At 51.6% G+C, this 19665-nt stretch overlaps 7 protein-coding genes across 7 annotated transcripts; 4 read left to right on the forward strand and 3 right to left on the reverse strand.

Annotated features, from left to right (window-relative positions):
- Nucleotides 1-797: 797 nt before the first annotated feature.
- On the reverse strand, nucleotides 798-1930 carry PMU1_1 (putative phosphoglycerate mutase pmu1; the record flags this gene model as incomplete). The annotated part of the gene is made up of 2 exons (XM_064870497.1): nucleotides 798-1748; nucleotides 1796-1930. The coding sequence occupies 2 exons, from the start codon at nucleotides 1928-1930 to the stop codon at nucleotides 798-800; spliced, it is 1086 nt and encodes a 361-aa protein (XP_064732950.1).
- Nucleotides 1931-2188: 258 nt separating this feature from the next.
- Nucleotides 2189-3772, reverse strand: PMZ80_002063 (uncharacterized protein; the record flags this gene model as incomplete). The annotated part of the gene is made up of 1 exon (XM_064870498.1): nucleotides 2189-3772. The coding sequence occupies one exon, from the start codon at nucleotides 3770-3772 to the stop codon at nucleotides 2189-2191; it is 1584 nt and encodes a 527-aa protein (XP_064732951.1).
- Nucleotides 3773-4231: 459 nt separating this feature from the next.
- On the forward strand, nucleotides 4232-5143 carry RRP36 (rRNA biogenesis protein rrp36; the record flags this gene model as incomplete). The annotated part of the gene is made up of 1 exon (XM_064870499.1): nucleotides 4232-5143. One exon carries the CDS (start codon nucleotides 4232-4234, stop codon nucleotides 5141-5143), a length of 912 nt encoding a protein of 303 aa, XP_064732952.1.
- A 481-nt stretch (nucleotides 5144-5624) lies between these two features.
- On the forward strand, nucleotides 5625-9375 carry PMZ80_002065 (uncharacterized protein; the record flags this gene model as incomplete). The annotated part of the gene is made up of 2 exons (XM_064870500.1): nucleotides 5625-5632; nucleotides 5655-9375. The coding sequence occupies 2 exons, from the start codon at nucleotides 5625-5627 to the stop codon at nucleotides 9373-9375; spliced, it is 3729 nt and encodes a 1242-aa protein (XP_064732953.1).
- Nucleotides 9376-11786: 2411 nt separating this feature from the next.
- On the forward strand, nucleotides 11787-12707 carry PMZ80_002066 (uncharacterized protein; the record flags this gene model as incomplete). The annotated part of the gene is made up of 3 exons (XM_064870501.1): nucleotides 11787-12107; nucleotides 12151-12545; nucleotides 12593-12707. 3 exons carry the CDS (start codon nucleotides 11787-11789, stop codon nucleotides 12705-12707), a joined length of 831 nt encoding a protein of 276 aa, XP_064732954.1.
- A 2751-nt stretch (nucleotides 12708-15458) lies between these two features.
- Nucleotides 15459-17303, forward strand: PMZ80_002067 (uncharacterized protein; the record flags this gene model as incomplete). The annotated part of the gene is made up of 6 exons (XM_064870502.1): nucleotides 15459-15653; nucleotides 15708-16186; nucleotides 16235-16569; nucleotides 16622-16987; nucleotides 17040-17075; nucleotides 17125-17303. The coding sequence occupies 6 exons, from the start codon at nucleotides 15459-15461 to the stop codon at nucleotides 17301-17303; spliced, it is 1590 nt and encodes a 529-aa protein (XP_064732955.1).
- Nucleotides 17304-17738: 435 nt separating this feature from the next.
- Nucleotides 17739-19148, reverse strand: ARG4 (argininosuccinate lyase; the record flags this gene model as incomplete). Its single annotated transcript, XM_064870503.1, has 1 exon — nucleotides 17739-19148. The coding sequence occupies one exon, from the start codon at nucleotides 19146-19148 to the stop codon at nucleotides 17739-17741; it is 1410 nt and encodes a 469-aa protein (XP_064732956.1).
- Between the last annotated feature and the right edge of the window lie 517 nt (nucleotides 19149-19665).

A 19665-nucleotide genomic window follows, 5' to 3' on the forward strand; every position in this document is an offset into this window, starting at 1 on the left:
GGGTATCGAGACGAACGTCGAAACCTCGAGCCAAGAGGTCAAAGTATCACGATACTGTATCGGGGTTCGAATGTGAAGAACGCTGATTTACACCGTGACCTGGTGACCATCGGCCTACCACTGGAATGCCACCAGAAGCTCAAGGCAAATCTTAGTCCGCCACCAGCCGTGCGAAGCATGGCCCTGGTCACCAGGTCTCCTTCCTACACACGCGAGCACATGGAAGCGCACCATAGCCAACATGGCGGGCCCGTGACATCAGTCTTTCCCTGCCTGTAAACGCCGTTCCTGCCCTCTCACCCTGCTTTACCTGGCTGCATGGACGTGAGAAACTGCTGGCAGGCTACAGCGCGCAGCGTGCAATGTGGATCGACAGCCAGGCAGCAGCAGACGATGGGCTCGCGCTACTTAAGCACCGGGCAATATTGTAACGAGATCTATCACGATGAGGCATTGGGAGATGTCCAAAACACTCGTATCGAATGATGCTTCTTCGTTGGATCCATGACATGAACTTGATAGTAGCTATTTGCGTTTCATTGTTTTTGAGCCGGCTAGGTGGCCCACCTGAATGTCTTGCGGCTTATTATCGACTTGTTGATGATCACATGATCCATAGCACATGGTCTGAGCTAAATACTGGCCACTGTACCGCAGATGTTTTGATATGTATTCACCAAGTACCCAATTGACACGTTCAACACATTTGCAATCAATGTGATTGGTGCTACATCTGCCATACCCACCCGCTCGCCACCCACAGTCGATCGCCAGCACATCCACCACGTCCCTGCTCCTCACCTCCTAAATGGCCCAATACTAATCAACGGCGTCGTAACCGGCGCGGCACTACTCGGACACAAACACCCCCCAACCCCGAAACTACTCGCGCTCGTCACCAGCGGCGCCGTACAATGCGGACTAATCGTAAAACTCGGCGTGCTCGTGCTCACCTCATCCTTCATCGTCTCCGCTTTCACCAACACCGGGATCACAGCTCCAGTCCTCAGACTAAACACTCTGTGCCCTAGCACCCGTAGCAGCGACGCAATCTCCCCACTGTGAGACGTGATACTGATGTACGTGCTGTTATCGTTGCTGAAGATATCATCCAACACCGTCCGCGACCGTACATCCTGTGCGTCGGGCGTCTCACCGACAACCCCAGTCCAGTACGTATCGTTCTCCGCGAAGCCAGCCTCGAATGGATAGTCAGGATACATAGACGCGATATACGTCCTGTTATGCCTTCGATCACACGTGTGCAGACTTATTCCCTCGCGGAGGAATTCCTTGATCGTGGGGATGAATGGGTACTTAGCCGGTAAGTCCAATCCCGAAAACGTTAGATTCGCGGTCGCGAGACACCGCTGCATCGGGCTTGTGTAGTAGGATTGCGGTGCTGGCATCCCGGACTCAGAGAGCGCATGGGCGAAGAATTTGTTCGCGACCAATGCCTGTTCGATGCCCTCCTCGGTCAGTGTGGGATCGGCCCAGGACGTGGTTGCATTGCCGTTGAGGAGGGAGTAGTAGCAGTTCCAGGCGGGTGTGCCGTAGAAGGATTCGGCGGCGTTGTGGTGGCCTTCGCCGTGGCGGCCGAGGATTAGGAGTTTGTGGGTTGTGTGTGGGGGGGTGTTGGCGTTTAGGGTTGTGAGGTGGTGGGTAAAGCGTTGCCATTGGGTTTGGGTTTGGGTGGTGGAAGTGTCGGATGGGTAAGTGCGGTTTATGAGTCCGAGGTTTGTGGTTGTCTGATAGGATGTTAGTGGGTGTTATTTGGGTATGATGATGAGCTCACGTAGTCGAATGTTGTTGCGTTTGTGGCATTATCATCTTGGAGGAAGTAGCCGGTCACTGTTGTGTAGTTCATGGAAGTTGCGATGGTAATTGTAGCGAGGGCAGCGTGGACTGCTGCTAAGGTAGATAACTTCATGATGCACATCCAGAGAAGCTGGTATGTATGTCGAATGGTAGAAGTCTGAAGATTTCGTCTTATTTGTATCTCTGCTCAAGAGCTGTCCTTGCCGATTAACATGAACCGATGTAGCATCGAGCTCATGGCAGTCATAGGACTAGCCAATCAGTGTTGGTTTGCTCTGAACGTGTTCGGCTGAGTTGCCATTATCACCACCATAGAGGAAATTCGTAAGCTAGGAGTAACACCGCCAAATCGCCTGTCACAAGTGCGTGCTCACTTTCCTGTACCATCCAGCAAGTCCCTAAACACATTTTCATGAATCGAGCTGACAGTCGAACTAGCTGGCGACAGAGGAGCACCTGCATCCTCCTCGTCATCGCTAACCTCAACCGGCCTCTCAACCGAATCACCGTCTCTCGGACTGACATCCCCAATACTATCAGGAGTGAGAAGATGTGGTTGAGGTTGAACTTGCTTTGCAGAAGCTGTGCTAGCTTTGATCTTCTGATCGACAGTCTCCTCCACAACCACCTCCTGCCCTGCTAATCTTGGCACTTCGATCCCACCACTCTGCCACTTCCGAATCAATCTGCTAACATCTTCCTGATACTTAAGCTCTTCCAACTTCATTTCCAGCTGCTTGAGGATATCCTGCTGAATCTTCTGATCCTGCTTGTCGTTGGGGGTATATTCTGGGACCTGGAGCAAGTTGTGAGGCTGTGCTAAGGCCTTCAATTTGCTGTCGTCAACAAGAACGGTGTTTGACTGGTCCCATGTGTTGCCAGCACCTGCTGTTTTCTGGATTGTTTTGTCCTTCCAGATCTTGTCCAGCTTCTTGTAAACCTGTACCTTATTCGCATACTGCTCTTTGGTCAAATCTAGCTTGTCTCGAGCCCAGGTTGCAGCCAACTGATTACGGTAATTGGGATGAAGGAACTGGTTTACCATCTTAGTAGCACTCACAGGAGTGGCAGATGTGTAGACCATAACGACATGGTTGGCGAAGAGGTATTCGATGAGAGGAGTAACACCAGGACGCATGAATGCCTTGTTAGTTGTTCTCGAGCGATACAGCAGTGTGCCATTCAGATCGAGGACAACCAACAACTTTCGTGGCTGGGATAGTCTCACAGGTTCCTTCTCGGCCTGGGCTCGATACTCGGCGGTCGTCTCAGGTGCTACCGGGGATTTCGTCCTCGTTCGGGATCGATGATCGACCACAGACTTAGGGCCCTTGGTGGGGACAGTGCGAAAGACAGGAGCACTGTCAGGTTCAGGCACTTCTATGGAGGGAAGTGGCTGATCTGCTAGACCGCGGTTAGATCTGATAGGGTATCTGCTTGCGAAGTTTGCAGATGGTTCAACAGGCTGAGAAGCTTGAGCAAGTGGTGACCCCAATATCAGCTGATCAATGCCTGTAAGTCTGTTGCTCTTCTTGTTCTGCTTGTTCTTATTCTTCGGTACATGGTTAGTCTCGGCGGCACGATGCTGCTTGGTGCCATTGGAGACTCTGTATGATTTGTTAACTCGATAGTTTGGATATCGAGCATAGTTGTGTACTGACCTCAAAGCCTCGTTTGCGCTAGTCGGTTGCAGTCTTCTCGCTGAAGGCTCGAATGACTGTGCGGTAGCATTCAATGATGAAGCAGTGCTGGTCTGTAGATTTGTAGTATCATTTCTATATGATCTCCATGAGTCGACTAGAGCATAAATGTCAACGGCTGTCGAAGGTTGATGGTTACCATAATATTCACCTTGTCCATGCGTGCCTCTGTTGGGTTGTTGCGGCCGCCAAGTCGAGTTCTGGGTAGAGTATTGCAGCTGACTGCTGCCATAGGAGGCATTTGTTCTATCCATTTTGCGGAAGATTGTGACGTTCGCACGGGGATATTGGGCAACTGCCACGAGTCGCTGCCACTGAGTATTAGAGTCAGTAAGGATAGAAAGTGGGATGTCTGGTGAGTCGAACTTTTGGCGCAATTGTGCGATAGTATTCGAGGCCGAAGGCCACTCGTAGCGAACTTTCTGCGGTGAAGTAGATAGTCGACGAGATAAAAGAAAGGCAAGAACGATGTGATGAAAGGACTACCAGTACCCCAAGAATCGCAAGTGCTGCCTGCGGTAACAAGCGTTATCGGCAGACCTGCCGTTTGTGTCACTTCCCCAAATTTCTGTCGCAACTTATTAGCGGTCTCGAGGGCGGGTTCACGTACAAGTACGAACGTAGTGTTGCAAATACGCTTGCTGAAGGGTCGAACATGCCAATGAGAGCTTCGACAAGCCTCTGCGACTAACATAAGGCTGAAAACCATTGCAATGCCGCCACCACGGATCCAAGCAATCCAGCCGAGAAATGAGTCTGAAGATGAGGCAGTCTCGGATAATGCTTCAGTCACAGATGATAGTGTAGGCTTAAGCGAGGAAGAGGAGGAACCAAGTGATGAAGAGGATGGCTCGCAGTCATCCGTTGAGCCTGAGCCGCAAGAAGAGCAAGACGACCTGAAGGATATCACTTTTGGGGCTTTGGCAGAAGCACAAGCACGACTGGACCCAAACCCTCGCAAAAGAAAACTGGCAGATCGAGATGAGAGCCCAGAAAAATTCACTGAGAGGGACAGAGAATTACGGAAAGATATCGACTACACGAATCGAGGCCAGGTGAAGCACATCGCCCGGACGTCCAAACATGCGCCCACAACGATGTCTACGAAGAACCCTGTCTCTCGAAAACGAACCATTTTCTCCCCTCCGCCTGCCGACAAATTCAAAGATCCACGATTTGATGCCTCAGTGATAGCAGATAGCAGACGGGACAACACCTCTTCGACACAAAGAGCTAACCATAATTATGCATTTTTGTCGGATTACCAGGCAACTGAAGTGCTTGGCCTGAAAGCTCAATTGAAAAAGACCAAAGATCCAGACCAGCATGATCAATTGAAGCGCCAGATCATGTCTATTGAATCAAAGCTACGGAACGCTCAATACCAGAGAAGAGAGGCTGAAATACTGCAGGAACACAAAAAGAAGGAAAGAGAAGCCATAAGGGAGGGCAAGAAGGCTAGGCCATACTATCTCAAGCAGAGTGAACTCAAAAAACAGATCAAGCAGGAAAGACAGGATGCGATGGGCAAGAGAGCCAGGGATAAGTCTGACAAGCGCAAGAAGAAGAGGGAGAAGACCAAGGAGGCTCGAGATATGCCCAGAGTCAGGCGTTTCGTTGACTGAAAGACACTGCTCACCCGCAATACTGATCTTTCTCCAGTCAGCTACTCTCCGCCTCGGTCCTGCGCCGTGTATTCGAAGTTGCCACCGCAGAACGCAGGTAAGCATTGCCCGTGTATGAACGCCGCATCTTAAGGTAGGTCTTTGTCTAGCAGTCCGATCCTTCACCAGACTCTCGCATTCTTTCAGACAATATACTTCTATTCTTCCTTGACCTTTGCTCTTTCGGCTCCATTGTGCTCATGTTCTGGATCGGCTGTTGGTCTGCGTGCACGGTCCATGTGTGCTCGTCCAATACGGTCGTCGTCTCATTGTCCTACACACATCTGCTTCCAGAAGGACAGAACAATGGCTCCCAAAATGGCAACACGATCATTCAAGCAGTCACTGATCCTGCGCATGGATACGGCACAGTCCAAAATTCGTCGAAAATCGTGCGCCAGGGCGATCAGGTAATCACACTTTGTCCTGCCCAGCCATTTCCATGTCTACGTCCTCAGTACTTCCTGATTAGTTCACAATTCAACCAGAGCGATCTCAGAGTCATGGACCATACAGCCTCAGCAGTACATCTCCTGTTAGAACGCATATTCGAGTATATTCTCCTCGGGAACGATAAGTATGGTTTGAAGCCCAACTGTCCGGAAGAGACAGCGGCTTATGTGCTCATCGGCGTGCCTCTAGTGTTCGCTCTTGCTATTTTGCTTTCAAGTCTATGGACATATAGGACAGAATCCACATCACAGGAACCTCCGAGGCCAGTCGAGCGACAAGAAGTGAGTGAGCTAGGAAGACCTGATGGTCTAAGGAGGCTGGCTGAGATAGAGAGACCGGCCGAGGCAGAAAGATCAGCTGAACGGGAAGCACTCGTTCCAGGACGTGTAGAGTCAGAGGAAGTGCCGGCTGACATAGAAAGGCGGATTGAACCAGAAAGACCAGTTGAGTCAGAAGATGTAGCGGTTCAGAGAGAAAGACCGCTTGAGCCAGAAAGACTCGTCGAACCAGAAGGACCAGCCGAGCGAGAAGAACTCACCGAGCCGCGGCACCCACTGTTCCTTGAAGCTCAGGCTCAGTTGCACTTACGAACGAGCTCAGCTGTCCAGCCTATCTCGAGTGCAGCTACACAGATAACAACCACAAATGCGCCTAGAACACCAACCGTACCCGAGCAGGACCCATGTCGTGAGAGGATTGCTAGACTAAATGATGACTTCATGCTGCAACAAACAGAGTGGAACATTGAGCGACAAGACCTTCAACTACAACTATCGCAAGCCCGGAGGAACATCGAGACAATGTTGAGAGCAAGCCAGCTCGAGATCCGTACCCGAGCTCAAGGCAGGTTTCTGGCCGCGTTGGAAGTAGTCGGTGTTCAAGAAGATGTCGCTGAATTCATGGCTCGAGAGAGGCGCAAGACCGAAGCGCTCAGTAGGCGGTTGCAGGAGGAACATGATCAGCGTATCGAACAGAATAAGCTTGCCCTGGCAGCTGCCGTCAATGCTGAACAGGCTATGCGGATGAGAGCAGAAGAGGAGCTCAGAGGCACCAATGCGAGGCTGGTATCGGTGCAAGAGCAGTTGGATACAGAGAGACAGTTGCATGCACAAACGAGGGAACAGACGGTGCAGATACAGAACCAATACGCTGAAGAGCAGGCACAACGTGGACAACGAATGCTGGAGATGAATGATGCCCACACCAACAAAACCAATGCAAGAGAATCAGACCTCAGAGAGGCTTACAATGCAAGAGATCGATATGAAACAAAGTATTGGGGAATTTATAACCGCAATCGATCGTTGGCTGTTGAGATCGCGGATCTGGAGGAGCATCTAGCAGAAGCAGAGGCATGGGCACAGAGGCTCGAGGAGGCGCTATGTGATGAAGATGAAGATGAAGACGACGACGACGACAACGACGGATCTGAAGATGAAGACGAAGATGACGGTCAGCCATCAAATCCACCACCAAGCACCAAGAGGTCCATGAATCCATCAAATTGGTCGTTGAATAGTCCGAAAAATCCCCGCCACTTGTCAGGAAGCCGCAATTCAGTGAAGAAGCGTCCGCATCCCATCCACATAGACAGGCCACTTTCGCCACGGGATAGAGGAAACAAGCCACCCACACCTGAAATTAATATTGCGCACACATCGGGTAGCCCCAGCCCGGTGAAGCGGCGTCCGTCTCCAATACACACAGACAGACCACTTCCGCACTCGAACGATGGAAACGGACCTGCCACAGGTGATCTCGATATCGTGTGGGGACCGGCGCACCCAGCAGAAGAGACTGGGCGTAAAGAACCAGATAACCAACCACCTTCGGACCGAGTCAAGCCCTCATCACCCCAGCGAACCCATCTTCCTCCACCATTCCCATCTGATTATCCACACGTTCTACGTCATGTTGACTCGCCCATAACACCCAAGAACATTGCCCAGGCAGGAAACCCAGCTGCGGGCTCAAGTGCCAGACCAGACCCTCCTCCAAAGAAGCAACAGCATAAACCTCCACAGAAACCATGGCCTGACCGAGGCACAAACCGTGGTACAGACGCGCCCACAGACAACGGTGGAGCTCCAAAGCCAGACGGCCAACGAGGCGCCGAACCTCGAACCCCTGCTGAGCCGCCCGTAGACCATGACACCCGACCGCCGAATGTATGGAGCAAGGAAGGTGGTGACTCGATACTCTTCGGCGAGGGCATAAGGAAGAAACCACAGGAGAGCAAACCTGTTCCTCCGCCGAGAAAGCCTACCGCAAACACTAAGCCAGGCAACGGCCCAAAGTATGATCCTCGAGGAAACACGGATGAGAAGCCTACCAACACCAGGAGGCCGAACCAAGACAAAACCCCCAAGGACCAAAGCCAAGACCAGAACCAAAACCAAAGCACGACCACAGCACAGAACGATACAGCGCAAACAACAGAACCCCCATCTCTGCCATTCAGCGTCTACGGCAACAAATGGAAGGACCCATTACCAAGTTACAACAAAAACCGCACTCGAACGGCCAAGCCAATACTCAATAATATGAATCTGTTGCAGAAAGATCGAAAGGCCCCAACCACACCAGGCCCGATGAGTTTGTGCGGGCGTGAGTGGCCTCGAAGTGCGAAGGGGAGTCCGATGGATTGGGAGGACGAGGCGATGAGTAAAATGAGGGAGCTGGAGAGGAAGGCCCAGGAGGAGAGGACGGGAGAGTGGGAGAGAAGGAGGGAGGAGGCGAGGAGGAAAGAGGAGGAGAGGAGGAAGGAGGAAGAAGATAGGAAGACACCGAAGGATCCGATGGATGTCGATTCGGATGACAGTGATAGTGATGGTAGCGATGATGATGACGGTGCAGGAAAGGGAAGTGGAAAGAACCCGAAAGGTCCGAAGGGTGGTGGTGGGAATGGTGGAGGCGGTGATGATCAGGGGAAGGGGACAGGAAAGGGCAAGGGCAAGGACCCAAAGGATGACGATGGTAACGATCAAGGCCGTACCAGAAAGGGGACGAAGCCAAGGAATCCCAAGGACGGTGGTGGTCCTGGACCTGGTGGCGATGAGGATGGTAAAGGAAAGGGGACAGGTCCAAAGGATAACGATGGTGATAACAAAGGTAATGCAGAAAAGGAGGCGCAGCCAAAGAATCCCAAAGACGGTGGTGGTGCTACTGGATGTGACAAAACGGGTACAGGGAAAGGAAGGAACCCTAAGGACCTCAACAATGATGAACAGCGTACTGCGAAGCCGAACAACCCAAAACATCCAAACGATGACAAAGATCGTACAGCGAAGCCAAACACTTCAAAGACACCAAACGACAACACTAAACCGACCAGCGCCACCACCACCACCCCATCACCCATACACATACCCACCCCCCACTCCCCAAAAGACAAGCAACGCGCCCAACAACCCTGGGAACCTCCTACCCCATCTCATCCCAGATGGTCCCCAGTAACACCCTGCCCCAACAGACCGAAGCCGTCAGAGTACCTCGACCTCGAGAATCTGGAGAAGGAGTATACGAGTGGGAGCGACAGGCGGGACTCGGGTCAGGCAGAGTCGAGTCGGGCGAGGTGGCAGGATGTGGTGGCGCAGGGTGAGACGGAGAGGGAGGAGAAGGGGTCTACGCGGAATAACGGGGATGGGGAGGATGGTTCGGGTGAGCAGCGGGGCCGGGGTACGTTTCAGGTGCCTGATCTTGACGAGGACGAGGAGGAGGATAATGGGATTCCGGGGTAGATTTTGCGGTGGGACTTGAGAGGTGGAGGTGTACGGGTGATGCTTCAATGGTCCATCTGGATCTGGCCGCTGATGGGAGGAGCAGCTTGGAAAAATACAGACCTTGTCTATACCGGTCCGGACGTCTGAGGCTTGACGTTGTTTTATTCATGCTTACCATCAGTAAATAACTGCTTCATGTACATAGATCCGGTTTCGGATTCTTGGGCCTATCCATGAGGTTAGACCTTGTTGTATCGCTGAAGACACTTGAGCACCGTCGGGTACATTTGAGTTGATCATATTGCAAACATTTTTCTGGAATCGACCTACTATGGTCACCCGACATTGAGGAGCGGTTATCTGCCGGATGCGCTCCATGGAAATGATATGGCAGGGTTGATGGTCACCAAGTGAGTTGTTTGAATGTTGATACATATTGAGTCGACAACATTCCAAGCAATGTAACACCGGATCTTTGTCCAATTTGCGATAACAGCACGTGAGTTTCTGGTCTATATATTCCTCTTTAATCATAACTGTGCAGCGTACTCACAGTGCCTAGCTCGATAGTGGGATAATACCGCGGCAGATCAGTGTTTGTAGACGCTGCAGTCTCTCACGAACATCGCAGGGAGGACATCCGCGACGCCAGTACCAAGGTTGTTCGTTGCGTGGCTGATCAAGAGTCAATACTAGGACAAACCTGAGGATCGGTCGCGGCAGCTTCAATAGATCGAGTGTGGCGCCTCTGGTATGATACCACAGCGTAGCCGCCGTTCTCGGGGACCTACACAACTGTTTTCCAGCCAATATGCCAATAGCTTGTCGGGGTGCAGGACCCGTGGAAGAAAGGCACGAGCCATGTGTGAGAGGTTAGTAAGATTCGTGCACGGTTTTTCGGAAGTGGAAAGTTCGTGCGACGAGCCTAGGCTGAATATCGACAAGAAAGGTTTTGGCAGAGACGCATGCTTCAAGCCGAAGAGATCTCTCTCCCATTAGAAGTATTTCTGGCGGTTAGTAGGCAGCTGTAGCGATCGACGGCATGATTGATGGGATTTTCGGTGTCTCCTGTGGCGAGAATTGAAATTGAGCGGACGGTAAAATATCGCATACGAAACATAGATTTGCTACGCTGAATGTGTAGTAGTAGTGTCAGCGATATGTCAGCGTTATCCAGATGATAGGCCGTGAAGTGATTTCTGGGGTTTCCGTAGGCTGAGAATTGGATGAGGAGAACTCGGCATGTGGTAAGGTAGTCGCGCTTTGTTGCGTGTCGTAAGTACAGCACGTGTCTTCGTGCGAAGCAATCGATTTGTTTTTTCTGCACCGAGAGTCTCTGACGTTCGTTGCGTACAATCCTGGTGTGGTCAATACCTGCGGGCGACATTCCAATAAGGCCCGTTGCCTCTATCTTCGCTGCGTGGTCATGCTTCTGTAACAATGTGAGAAAATTGATGCAAGGATAGAGCTGTAAAGACGATGAAAGTGGAAAGGATTATGAGGTCGGATGTGCGATCCAAAAAGTTGGATGATGTCGTGCCTCATCTCACCAGATTTTGTACGCATCCTCCTGGTGTTACTCGTCGGACTTGTTGTTGCGATCGCATGGGGTTCCCTGCATTGCACGTCGGCAGACGTTTCTTCGGATCGACTTCAAGCGTAGACTCGAGTTATCAGAATCAAGCCAACAATGGTATGCACTCGTATAGATGTGTCGGATGAGAACGTGCTTGCAGAGTCTCAACTCTGAATGATGGTTTTGTTGAGCTGGCGGAAGCTATGGTGTTTGATTGCGAATTTGCGATGGTTGAGAGTTCCAGGCGTGCAGTCACAGCTAGGAGTAAATAGCGGGATCGGTTTTGGGGGCATGACGCGCCACACTGGTGACACCGGACCAATAAACTTTCCACAGAACGTGGTTGGGTCGATCGCCGCCGGCCGCCATGTTTTAGCCCTTTTTCAAACAACGCGTTCAAACAAGCGAGGCCAACTTGGGTCGCTTGATGCTCGGCACAGATTGTCGAAAGAAACCTGCTTGTTTAGCGAAACGTCTGTTTATGCAGCAAGCGAGCATCTAATTCCGAGACTGTTGTTGTACAATTAGACACAGGTCCGAGTACTGCTTGATTGAGCCGTGTTTGAAGAAGTCGCGAGCCCCGTTAGGGTAAACCCTAAACAAGGACCGGGGGTTGGTGAGGCTGGGCATTCAGCAGGACTCGAATCTGACTCCCTGCCGCGATGACGATCGTGATATCATGCTCAATATCCCTTCGAGTTTCGTGAGGAAATCCCTACACCACAATCCAAGACGTACGACATCCTGATCGAACCGCCTACGACAGCAGGTGCATATCTCTCCCTCCTGCGCTGCTTCTCTCAAAATGCCGACTTCCTATCCTCCTCGTTCAGCACAGCGACCCATGCGCGACATGCGTGACAACCGGAGATCACATTCCGGCTCTAGAGACCGACGGTCTCATCAGCGTCCGTTTCAAAGCTACGAAGAAGAACGAGAACGACAATCGAAATGGAAGCAACTACGTGGTCACCTCGTCGCCGCGGCCAGTGAATTCATCGGCACCACCATGTTCCTCTGGTTTGCTTTCGCCGCCACGCAAGCTGCAGCTCAGAATGGTACCACAGCAACAACCACAGACGGCCTGCTGTTCATCAGTTTGGCTTTCGGATTCAGTCTGATGGTCACCGTATGGGCGCACTACAGGATATCAGGTGGCCTTTTCAACCCTGCTGTAAGCTGTCAGCCTTGTCTCTGAACATGAACTAACTATTTAGGTCACGCTGGCACTATGCATAACCAAGAATGTGCCATGGTTACGAGGTCTTTTCCTACTACCAGCGCAGCTCCTGGGCGGCATAACCGCAGCAGCACTCGTCTCGTGCATGCTGCCTGGTCCTATCGCAACTGTCACCCGCCTCTCTGTCGGAACATCGATTGCCCAAGGCGTCTTCATTGAAGCATTCGGCACGATGCTCCTCGTATTCACCATCCTCATGCTCGCCGCCGAGAAGCATGAGACCACTCCCTTTGCACCTATCGGCATCGGTCTAGCACTATTCGTCGCAGAAATGGGCTGTGTGCTGTACACTGGTGGTGCATTGAATCCTGCTAGAGCTTTCGGACCCAGCGTTGCGGATACCGACTTCCCTGGGTACCACTACATCTACTGGTAAGTAATACTCAAACTGTTCTTAACGGCACTAACCTTTGTTGCAGGTTTGGCCCTATCATCGGTGCTCTGATGGCTTCAGCCTATTACGGCGTGTGCAGATTTTCGAATTATTGGGAGGTCAATCCTGGACAGGATGCGAAAAAGCCTGAAAAAGCTTGAAATAAGCACTTCTTCGTGGACGAGGCGTCCAGCTATTCCGGCCCGGAAAGCATCTTCATTTTCAAACACTGTCGTTCTGAGTGAGCTTTTGATTAGTGGGTACCCGGATTTTTGGATTTGATGATATACATACTATCCCTGGAGCATTGGGAACCATGGCATAGCGCGCAAGCACAAGCAAGGATGGGAGGTTTTGGTACAGCGTCTATACATGATGGCGTTATGGGACAAACTCATTTTGCTCGACGGATGGCTCTTGCTCAAGCTATGGCACGTGGTGCTGCTGACCCACGGCCTGTTTTCAGATTGATGACCAACATTGGCCTTGCGTGTGCAGCATAGGAAGCAACGCATAAGCTTACAAGGAGATCATCTGGCTGCAGATATGTCTTCCATTGGCTGGTAGCTATCCACTTGCTATTCAAAAGTGCTTTCACCAGACTCGATAGTCTTCCTTGATTTCTTGCAACTCCAGGCGAGATGCGGTCTGTTACCTGGAATGGGTGTTCTCCTCCCTTTCTTCATCCACTCTGATTATCTAGGAAACTTCCTCGAAGTCCTTGGGATCTAACAAGCACCACTAACATTCAAGAAGCATGTCCGTCTACTGTTATGTATCGTCGGGTACATCGTTCGGCAACATGTGACACAGACTTTTCAACAATTACGAGAGCAAAACCTCGTATCAGGCAGTTGACGAGTCCGCTATGAAGCTAGCTATCCAACAGATCGTCAATTTCACCTCTGCAAAAGGGAGATTGGGTACGCGTACTGTTTCGACAGAGTCTGTTATCCATGCCGTACCGGTGGAAAGTCCGTCACGATGTTCTCAAAGGGTGGAAGGAGAGACCTAGGCACATTCATTCAAGCAAAGATGATATATGCTGAATCTTAGCCTTCATAGCCTGGAAGGAGGATGACACGGGAAGAGTGTCACGGCAGAGCTGCAAGAGGTCGTAGCTGTCGCCACGACCGTTGGCATTGACACTGATAGTAGGCCAGAAACGTCTCGCATATCAGCAGTATTTGGCTCAGATGAAGTGGCAGATGTCAACAGCATCATTTGAAACCTTGAAAACCAAGAATAATCCAAGGTTCGCTTTCAGCAGAAGCCCGACAGGAACTTGAGTCCGGAAGATTATCTGGTTGCACAACGTTCACGTAGATTTATACCATCATCAAGCTGCGAACAGGCACGGTTGTGAATATCAAGATAAACGCTCAACGGCGTAAGTTTGGCATCTCTGAAGCCCGCTTTGGAGGTATGTGAATCATATCAATGACCAGATTGATTGACGTGGCACAAGCCTTGGAGGATGCGCAAGAGAGCAGTTAGGGTCGAAGCACGCCTTCAAGGCAACCTGGAAGGAGAACTGGTCGGACTGCGATCACCGTCCGCCTCGATGAGTAAGGACAGCTCTTGCATGTCAACAGTCATACCACACAAGACTTGTTCAAAAACCAGTCCTTCAGAAACCGATCTATCGTTTCTCGACACCAGAAAGCACTACCGTCAGCTCGGATCACTCCTGAACAGATTGGTAGCGAATTGCTTGGCGGGTCAAGCAATATAAAGTTGCATCGCACCCACCTTCCGCTCCGCCTTGTAACGTGTTATTACTTGGAGGATAATTGCACCACGTCAATGGACCACCAGCCAGTGTAAAGACTAACAGTTGTAGAAGAGAAAGCAAGGCATATGCTTACAGTTCTGCGATGGAAGTCACGTCGAGCTCTGTCAATTTGCAAAGGCTACAGATGCGGCCGATTGGAAGAATTTCGACAAGAGGCATGGGTGGAGCTCCATAAGTTAGAGCCTCGCATTCGCACGACTGGGTTGCAACAAATTCGGCTAGCCAACTCTTCGTAGTCGCAGCCCATCTGATGCCCGTTTAGAGGAGCGATTCTAACCAAACTCCGCGCAAAAAATGATGGTGTTCAGAGCTAACTCAAGCATGCAATACAAATTACGCGTCTGGACATCAGCATCGGATCGCGGCAAGTTCTAAGGCAGTGGATTGCCGAAGGGGGTGATGTAGCATTTTGGGTCCCGGCTAATAGAGCTAAGGACAATCGTTTTCTGACTGAGCCCAATAGGAGCTCGTCACGACCCGCACCTGCCGAGGATGTCCAATCAACGCGGTGTAACGTCAAGAGGGGCAAGCGCAACTCGCTCTTGATTTGGCAGAGAAGCATGGTAAGCTATCTCAAGCCCATGCTTAGTGTATCTTGTAACGAGACACTGAACAAGGGTACGGGGAGCATGGGACAGTTTTCAGCATTTCACGAGCCATGAGCATACCCTCTGTCATTACCCTCAATCACGTCAAGCAATTGAGCCAATCACACTTATTCTTCACCACGGCTAATAATGACACTCCGATGGGAGCTGTGGTCAGTAATCCCTCGAGCGACACTCTATCGGAAACGTAACAACAGTTCAAGCGGATCAGCCTACAGCACACCGGAGATATTTCCAGAACAATACCGGATATGGCTCGGTAGTGACTAGTCCGGCGGCTAAATGCACAACGTGCTTTACCCCCTCCGGTGTCTACCCCGGACATGCTGACCCCGAGTCCCAGATATCTCCACAAAGCCTCCACTCACGAGAGAAGCATTATTTAGGATGGCCGACTGCCACTTCCCTGACCTGCTATTGTCGACCTTACATCGTCTTTCCTGGTTCATTTCCTTCACCTGCACCATTCGCAGACTACATCTGTCAGATCAAGGCAGATATCAGCCGCCATGGCCGAGTCTAAGTCACCTCACGATGCCCTGGAGGTCGAGCATCAAGCTGTCTTCGCCGAGAAGGCAGGGGTTGCCGATTACAAGGCGGACGCGATTGAGGCGGAAAATGCAGAGCACAACATGACGGTACTGGAGGCCGTCAAAGCCTACCCTATGGCTTCCTTCTGGGCGTTTGTCATGTCGTGCACTATTGTGAGCCGCCTTTTCCCTAAGCGTCATGGGAAGATACCAAGCTGACTTCTTCAGATCATGGAATCTTACGACGTCTTCCTTATTGGCAATTTTGTGGCCCTTCCCGCTTTCAGAGCAAAATACGGCATATACCACAACGAGGCCGAAGGTTATGTCATCGCGACCAAGTGGCAGTCTGCGCTCCAAGTCTCTGGTCAGCTCGGTGCGCTCATCGGCGTCTTCCTCGCCGGTCCGTTGACCAGCCGCATCGGATACCGCTGGGCTACTTTGACCGGCCTCATGCTCCTAAACGTTTTCATCTTCGCCTTCTATTTCGCCAAATCACTCCCTGTCATTTTTGTCTCGCAGCTTCTCGAAGGGTTGCCCTGGGGTATTTTCATCGCCAACGCACCGGCATACTGCAGTGAAATTGTACCGATCAAGCTGCGGGCGCCTGCAACACAGATGCTCCAGATGTTCTGGGCTATTGGCAGTATCATCGTTGGTGCTGTTACCTACAGTTACCACGAGAGGGCTGATGCAAGTGCCTACGAGTACGTACTAATCTATGTCACAAAGCCTTGACTGACGACCGTCAACAGAATTCCGATCGCGCTTCAATGGATGTTCCCCACTCCACTCGCTATCCTTATCTTCTTCGCACCGGAAAGCCCTTGGTGGCTGGTGCGTAAAGGAAAGCTCGAGGCCGCGGCACGATCGGTTGAGCGCCTTGGACGCAAGTCGACCGCGAATTCGGGCGAGACTGTCGCCATGATGCGTCGTGTCATTGAGCTTGAGAAGTCCGACAAGAAACCCAACCATATCGAACTTTTCAAAGGCACAGACCTCCGACGTACCCTCATTGTTTGCTGTGTTTACGCAGCGCAGAATCTTACTGGTAACCTGATCGCTAATCAGGCCGTCTACTTCTTCGAACGTACGTGGTGAACACCTTTACTTTTCCGCGACATGGGTGCTAACTCGCGCAGAGGCTGGTGTGTCGACGGATACTGCGTTCGCCTTGGGTCTTATCACTTCGGCTCTGCAGATGATTTTCGTCATGCTCTCATGGATTCTCACGAGTTATTTCGGTCGACGTTCGATTTACCTCTGGGGTTCGGCTGGCAACACAATCCTCCTGGTCGCTCTCGGTATTGCGGGTTCAGTTGGTGTGTCCAATGCCGCTTCTTTGGCCCAGGCGTCTCTAGGCTTGATCGTCTCCGTCCTCTTCACGTTGGGACCTGCGCCTGCCTCATGGGTCATCATTGGAGAGACGTCTGCTATCCGCCTCAGGCCCCTAACGACCGGTATTGGCCGTGCTACATATTACATTGTCGAAATCCCTTGTATCTTCTGTGAGTTTCCCTTTCTGACGCTGGCTTGGGTGAGAAGACTAACAGGAAGTAGTGGCCTCGTACATGCTGAACCCTACTGGCGGAAATCGTAAGTGTTCTTTGTATGAAGCGTCCTGGCAGTTGCTAACATGGTGCAGTTGGAGGCAAGTGCGGCTACGTCTGGGGTGGTACTGGATTGATCTGTTTGATTGCGGCGTACTTTGGCCTGCCTGAGATGAAGGGCCGATCTTACCGTGAGATTGACATTATGTTCAAGCGCCGCATTCCTGCTCGACAATGGAAGAAGACGGAGATTGATGTTAGGGACGACGAGTAAAGAGGCGGTGCACCTTTTCCTCAAGGACTGCCGAGTGTTGAGTGCGAAGACCTGACGGATTCCGATAATCGCCGGCAGGTGCCAGGCGTGTGGCTGAGAGGCTACTAGTACTGGAACAAACCAGTCTGGTTTTACTCGTGGAGCAGAGCACTCGTCGTCCGAGGGCACTCTCTGATGCAATGTAGCATCATATACTTTCTTTCGCATGCTAGACGAGCGAATCTTGGTAGCAAAGCGGAAACAGCAGAAGCTTGCTTATCAGACGCAACACTTTTTTCATGCCGTTACGACGTCTATGTCTATGTTCTCACACAACAATCGCGCATGTGCCAAAGGAACCCGCTTCGTGACAGCCACAAGCAACCACTGCATCGTCGCAATCGCATATAGTTTTATGAAGTCTGTTCCAAGCACCTGCAGCGGCCCACATCGATCTCACTGCAACATCTTCTCCAACGTCTCAATCTGCTCAATCACGCTCTTCTCGCTCGTCCCACCAACCACAGTCCGCTTATTGATACTCGCTTCATAGTCAAAGCAGGACTTAACGTCATCGCCGAACCTCGAGTCAACCTCCTGCAATTGCTTCACACTCAACTTATCCATCGGCACGCTTTCCTTCTCCGCCAACGCCACAACGCGGCCCGAAATGTGATGCGTCTCTCTGAACGGCACACCCTTGCGCACGAGATAATCTGCGAGATCCGTCGCGAGCATATCAGGTGACAATGCGGCGAGCATTTTCTCTGGGAAGATCGTAAGTGTGCTCAATACACCTGTTGCGATCTGAATGCTATCGCTCGTAGTCTTCACGCCGTCGAGCATCGTCTCCCATGATTCTTGCAAGTCTTTGTTGTATGTACTGGGTAGACCCTTTACACTCATCATCAAAGCAGCCATTGTGCCAAAGACACGACCAGATTTGCCTCGGAGGAGCTCCAGACTGTCGGGGTTCTTCTTCTGTGGCATCAGACTGCTACCTGTGCTGTATGCATCCGCGAGTCTGACGAAGCCGAACTCCGCGGTGCTGTAGATTATGAGGTCCTCGGAGAAGCGGGAGATGTGCGTCATTAGCATAGTGGCCCATTGGAGGGTTTCGAGGATGAAGTCGCGGTCCGAGACTGCTGTCATGCTGTTCGGTATGAGACTGTCGAAGCCGAGTTCCTTTGCGATTGCTGCGCGGTCAATGTTGAAGGGGTTTCCGACTAGGGCGCCGGCACCAAGTGGTGATCTGTTGACGCGGGGTATGAGTTGGCGGAGTCGCTCGAGGTCAGCTTGGAAGGATGTGCCGTAGCTGAGGAGCCAGTGGGACCAGCGGATGGGTTGAGCGCGTTGGAGGTGGGTGTATCCGGGCATCAATGCTGATATCTCAGCTCGTGCGCGGCTGGTGAGGACCCGAAGGAAGGAAGTGAGATGTTCATCTAGAAGACGGAGCTGGTCTCGAAGCCATAATCTCATTCCTGTTGCGACTTGGTCGTTCCGTGAGCGGCCGGTGTGGAGCTTCCCAGCGATGCCTGTGCCGATGATTTCGCCTAGACGTCGCTCGTTGGCGGTGTGGATGTCTTCGTCTACGCCGGGCTTGATGGTGAAGGTGTTGGATTCCCATTCCTGGTGGACTTGCTTGAAGCCCTTTTCGATCGCAGCGAATTCGTCGGAGGTTAATATGCCGATGTTCTTGTTGGCTCGGGCGTATGCGATGCTGCCGCGGATGTCTTGGGCGTAAATTATGCGGTCGAAATGGATGGATTCGTTGTAGGTTACCATTAGGGGGTCTAGACCGCCAGTGAACCGCCCACCCCACAGCATGTTTTCTTGTGGCTTGTCGCCGTTTGTTGAGGGAGCCATGTTTATGGCCAGGGCCGTATGCCGGGTTTGAATGCTAGTAGAGCTCAGCCTTATCGATCGATGCCGGTCGTGTCACAGGCTCGCAATCCACCAGGTTTAACAGCTTCCAAGAACCAATTTGGCGTTGAATACTTTCTATCGAGCTCGAGAACAGGACCAGAAGAATCAGTATGACCTTGAAGCCAAAGCTTTCATTTCGTGACTCCTTGGGGCATGCTCAAGGTGAACTTTGCTCCAAGAATTGTGCTTATCGATAACGCGAAATTCGATAGCGAAAGGAGCAAAATGCGGAAATATTATCCGCCGCCATGCTCTTTTCGTGGTAGCTCGGCTCGCTCAGCGACGCGTCTCGGAGACGACGACTTTGCATGTCTTCCCTACGAGTAATTGTGAAGCCATGCTATGACAACGCAGATCCTGCACATCATGGTCATATGTCGCCTTGAAGTCCAGCAGGGGTTTTGTCGTGCTTGTGTCAAGAGCAAGAGGTCAACTTAGAGGCGCTTTCTCCGTCGCG

Source organism: Knufia obscura (genome assembly GCF_036327395.1).
Source record: "Knufia obscura strain CCFEE 5817 isolate CBS 148926 chromosome Unknown scaffold_2, whole genome shotgun sequence".
NCBI classification, from domain to species: domain Eukaryota; kingdom Fungi; phylum Ascomycota; class Eurotiomycetes; order Chaetothyriales; family Trichomeriaceae; genus Knufia; species Knufia obscura.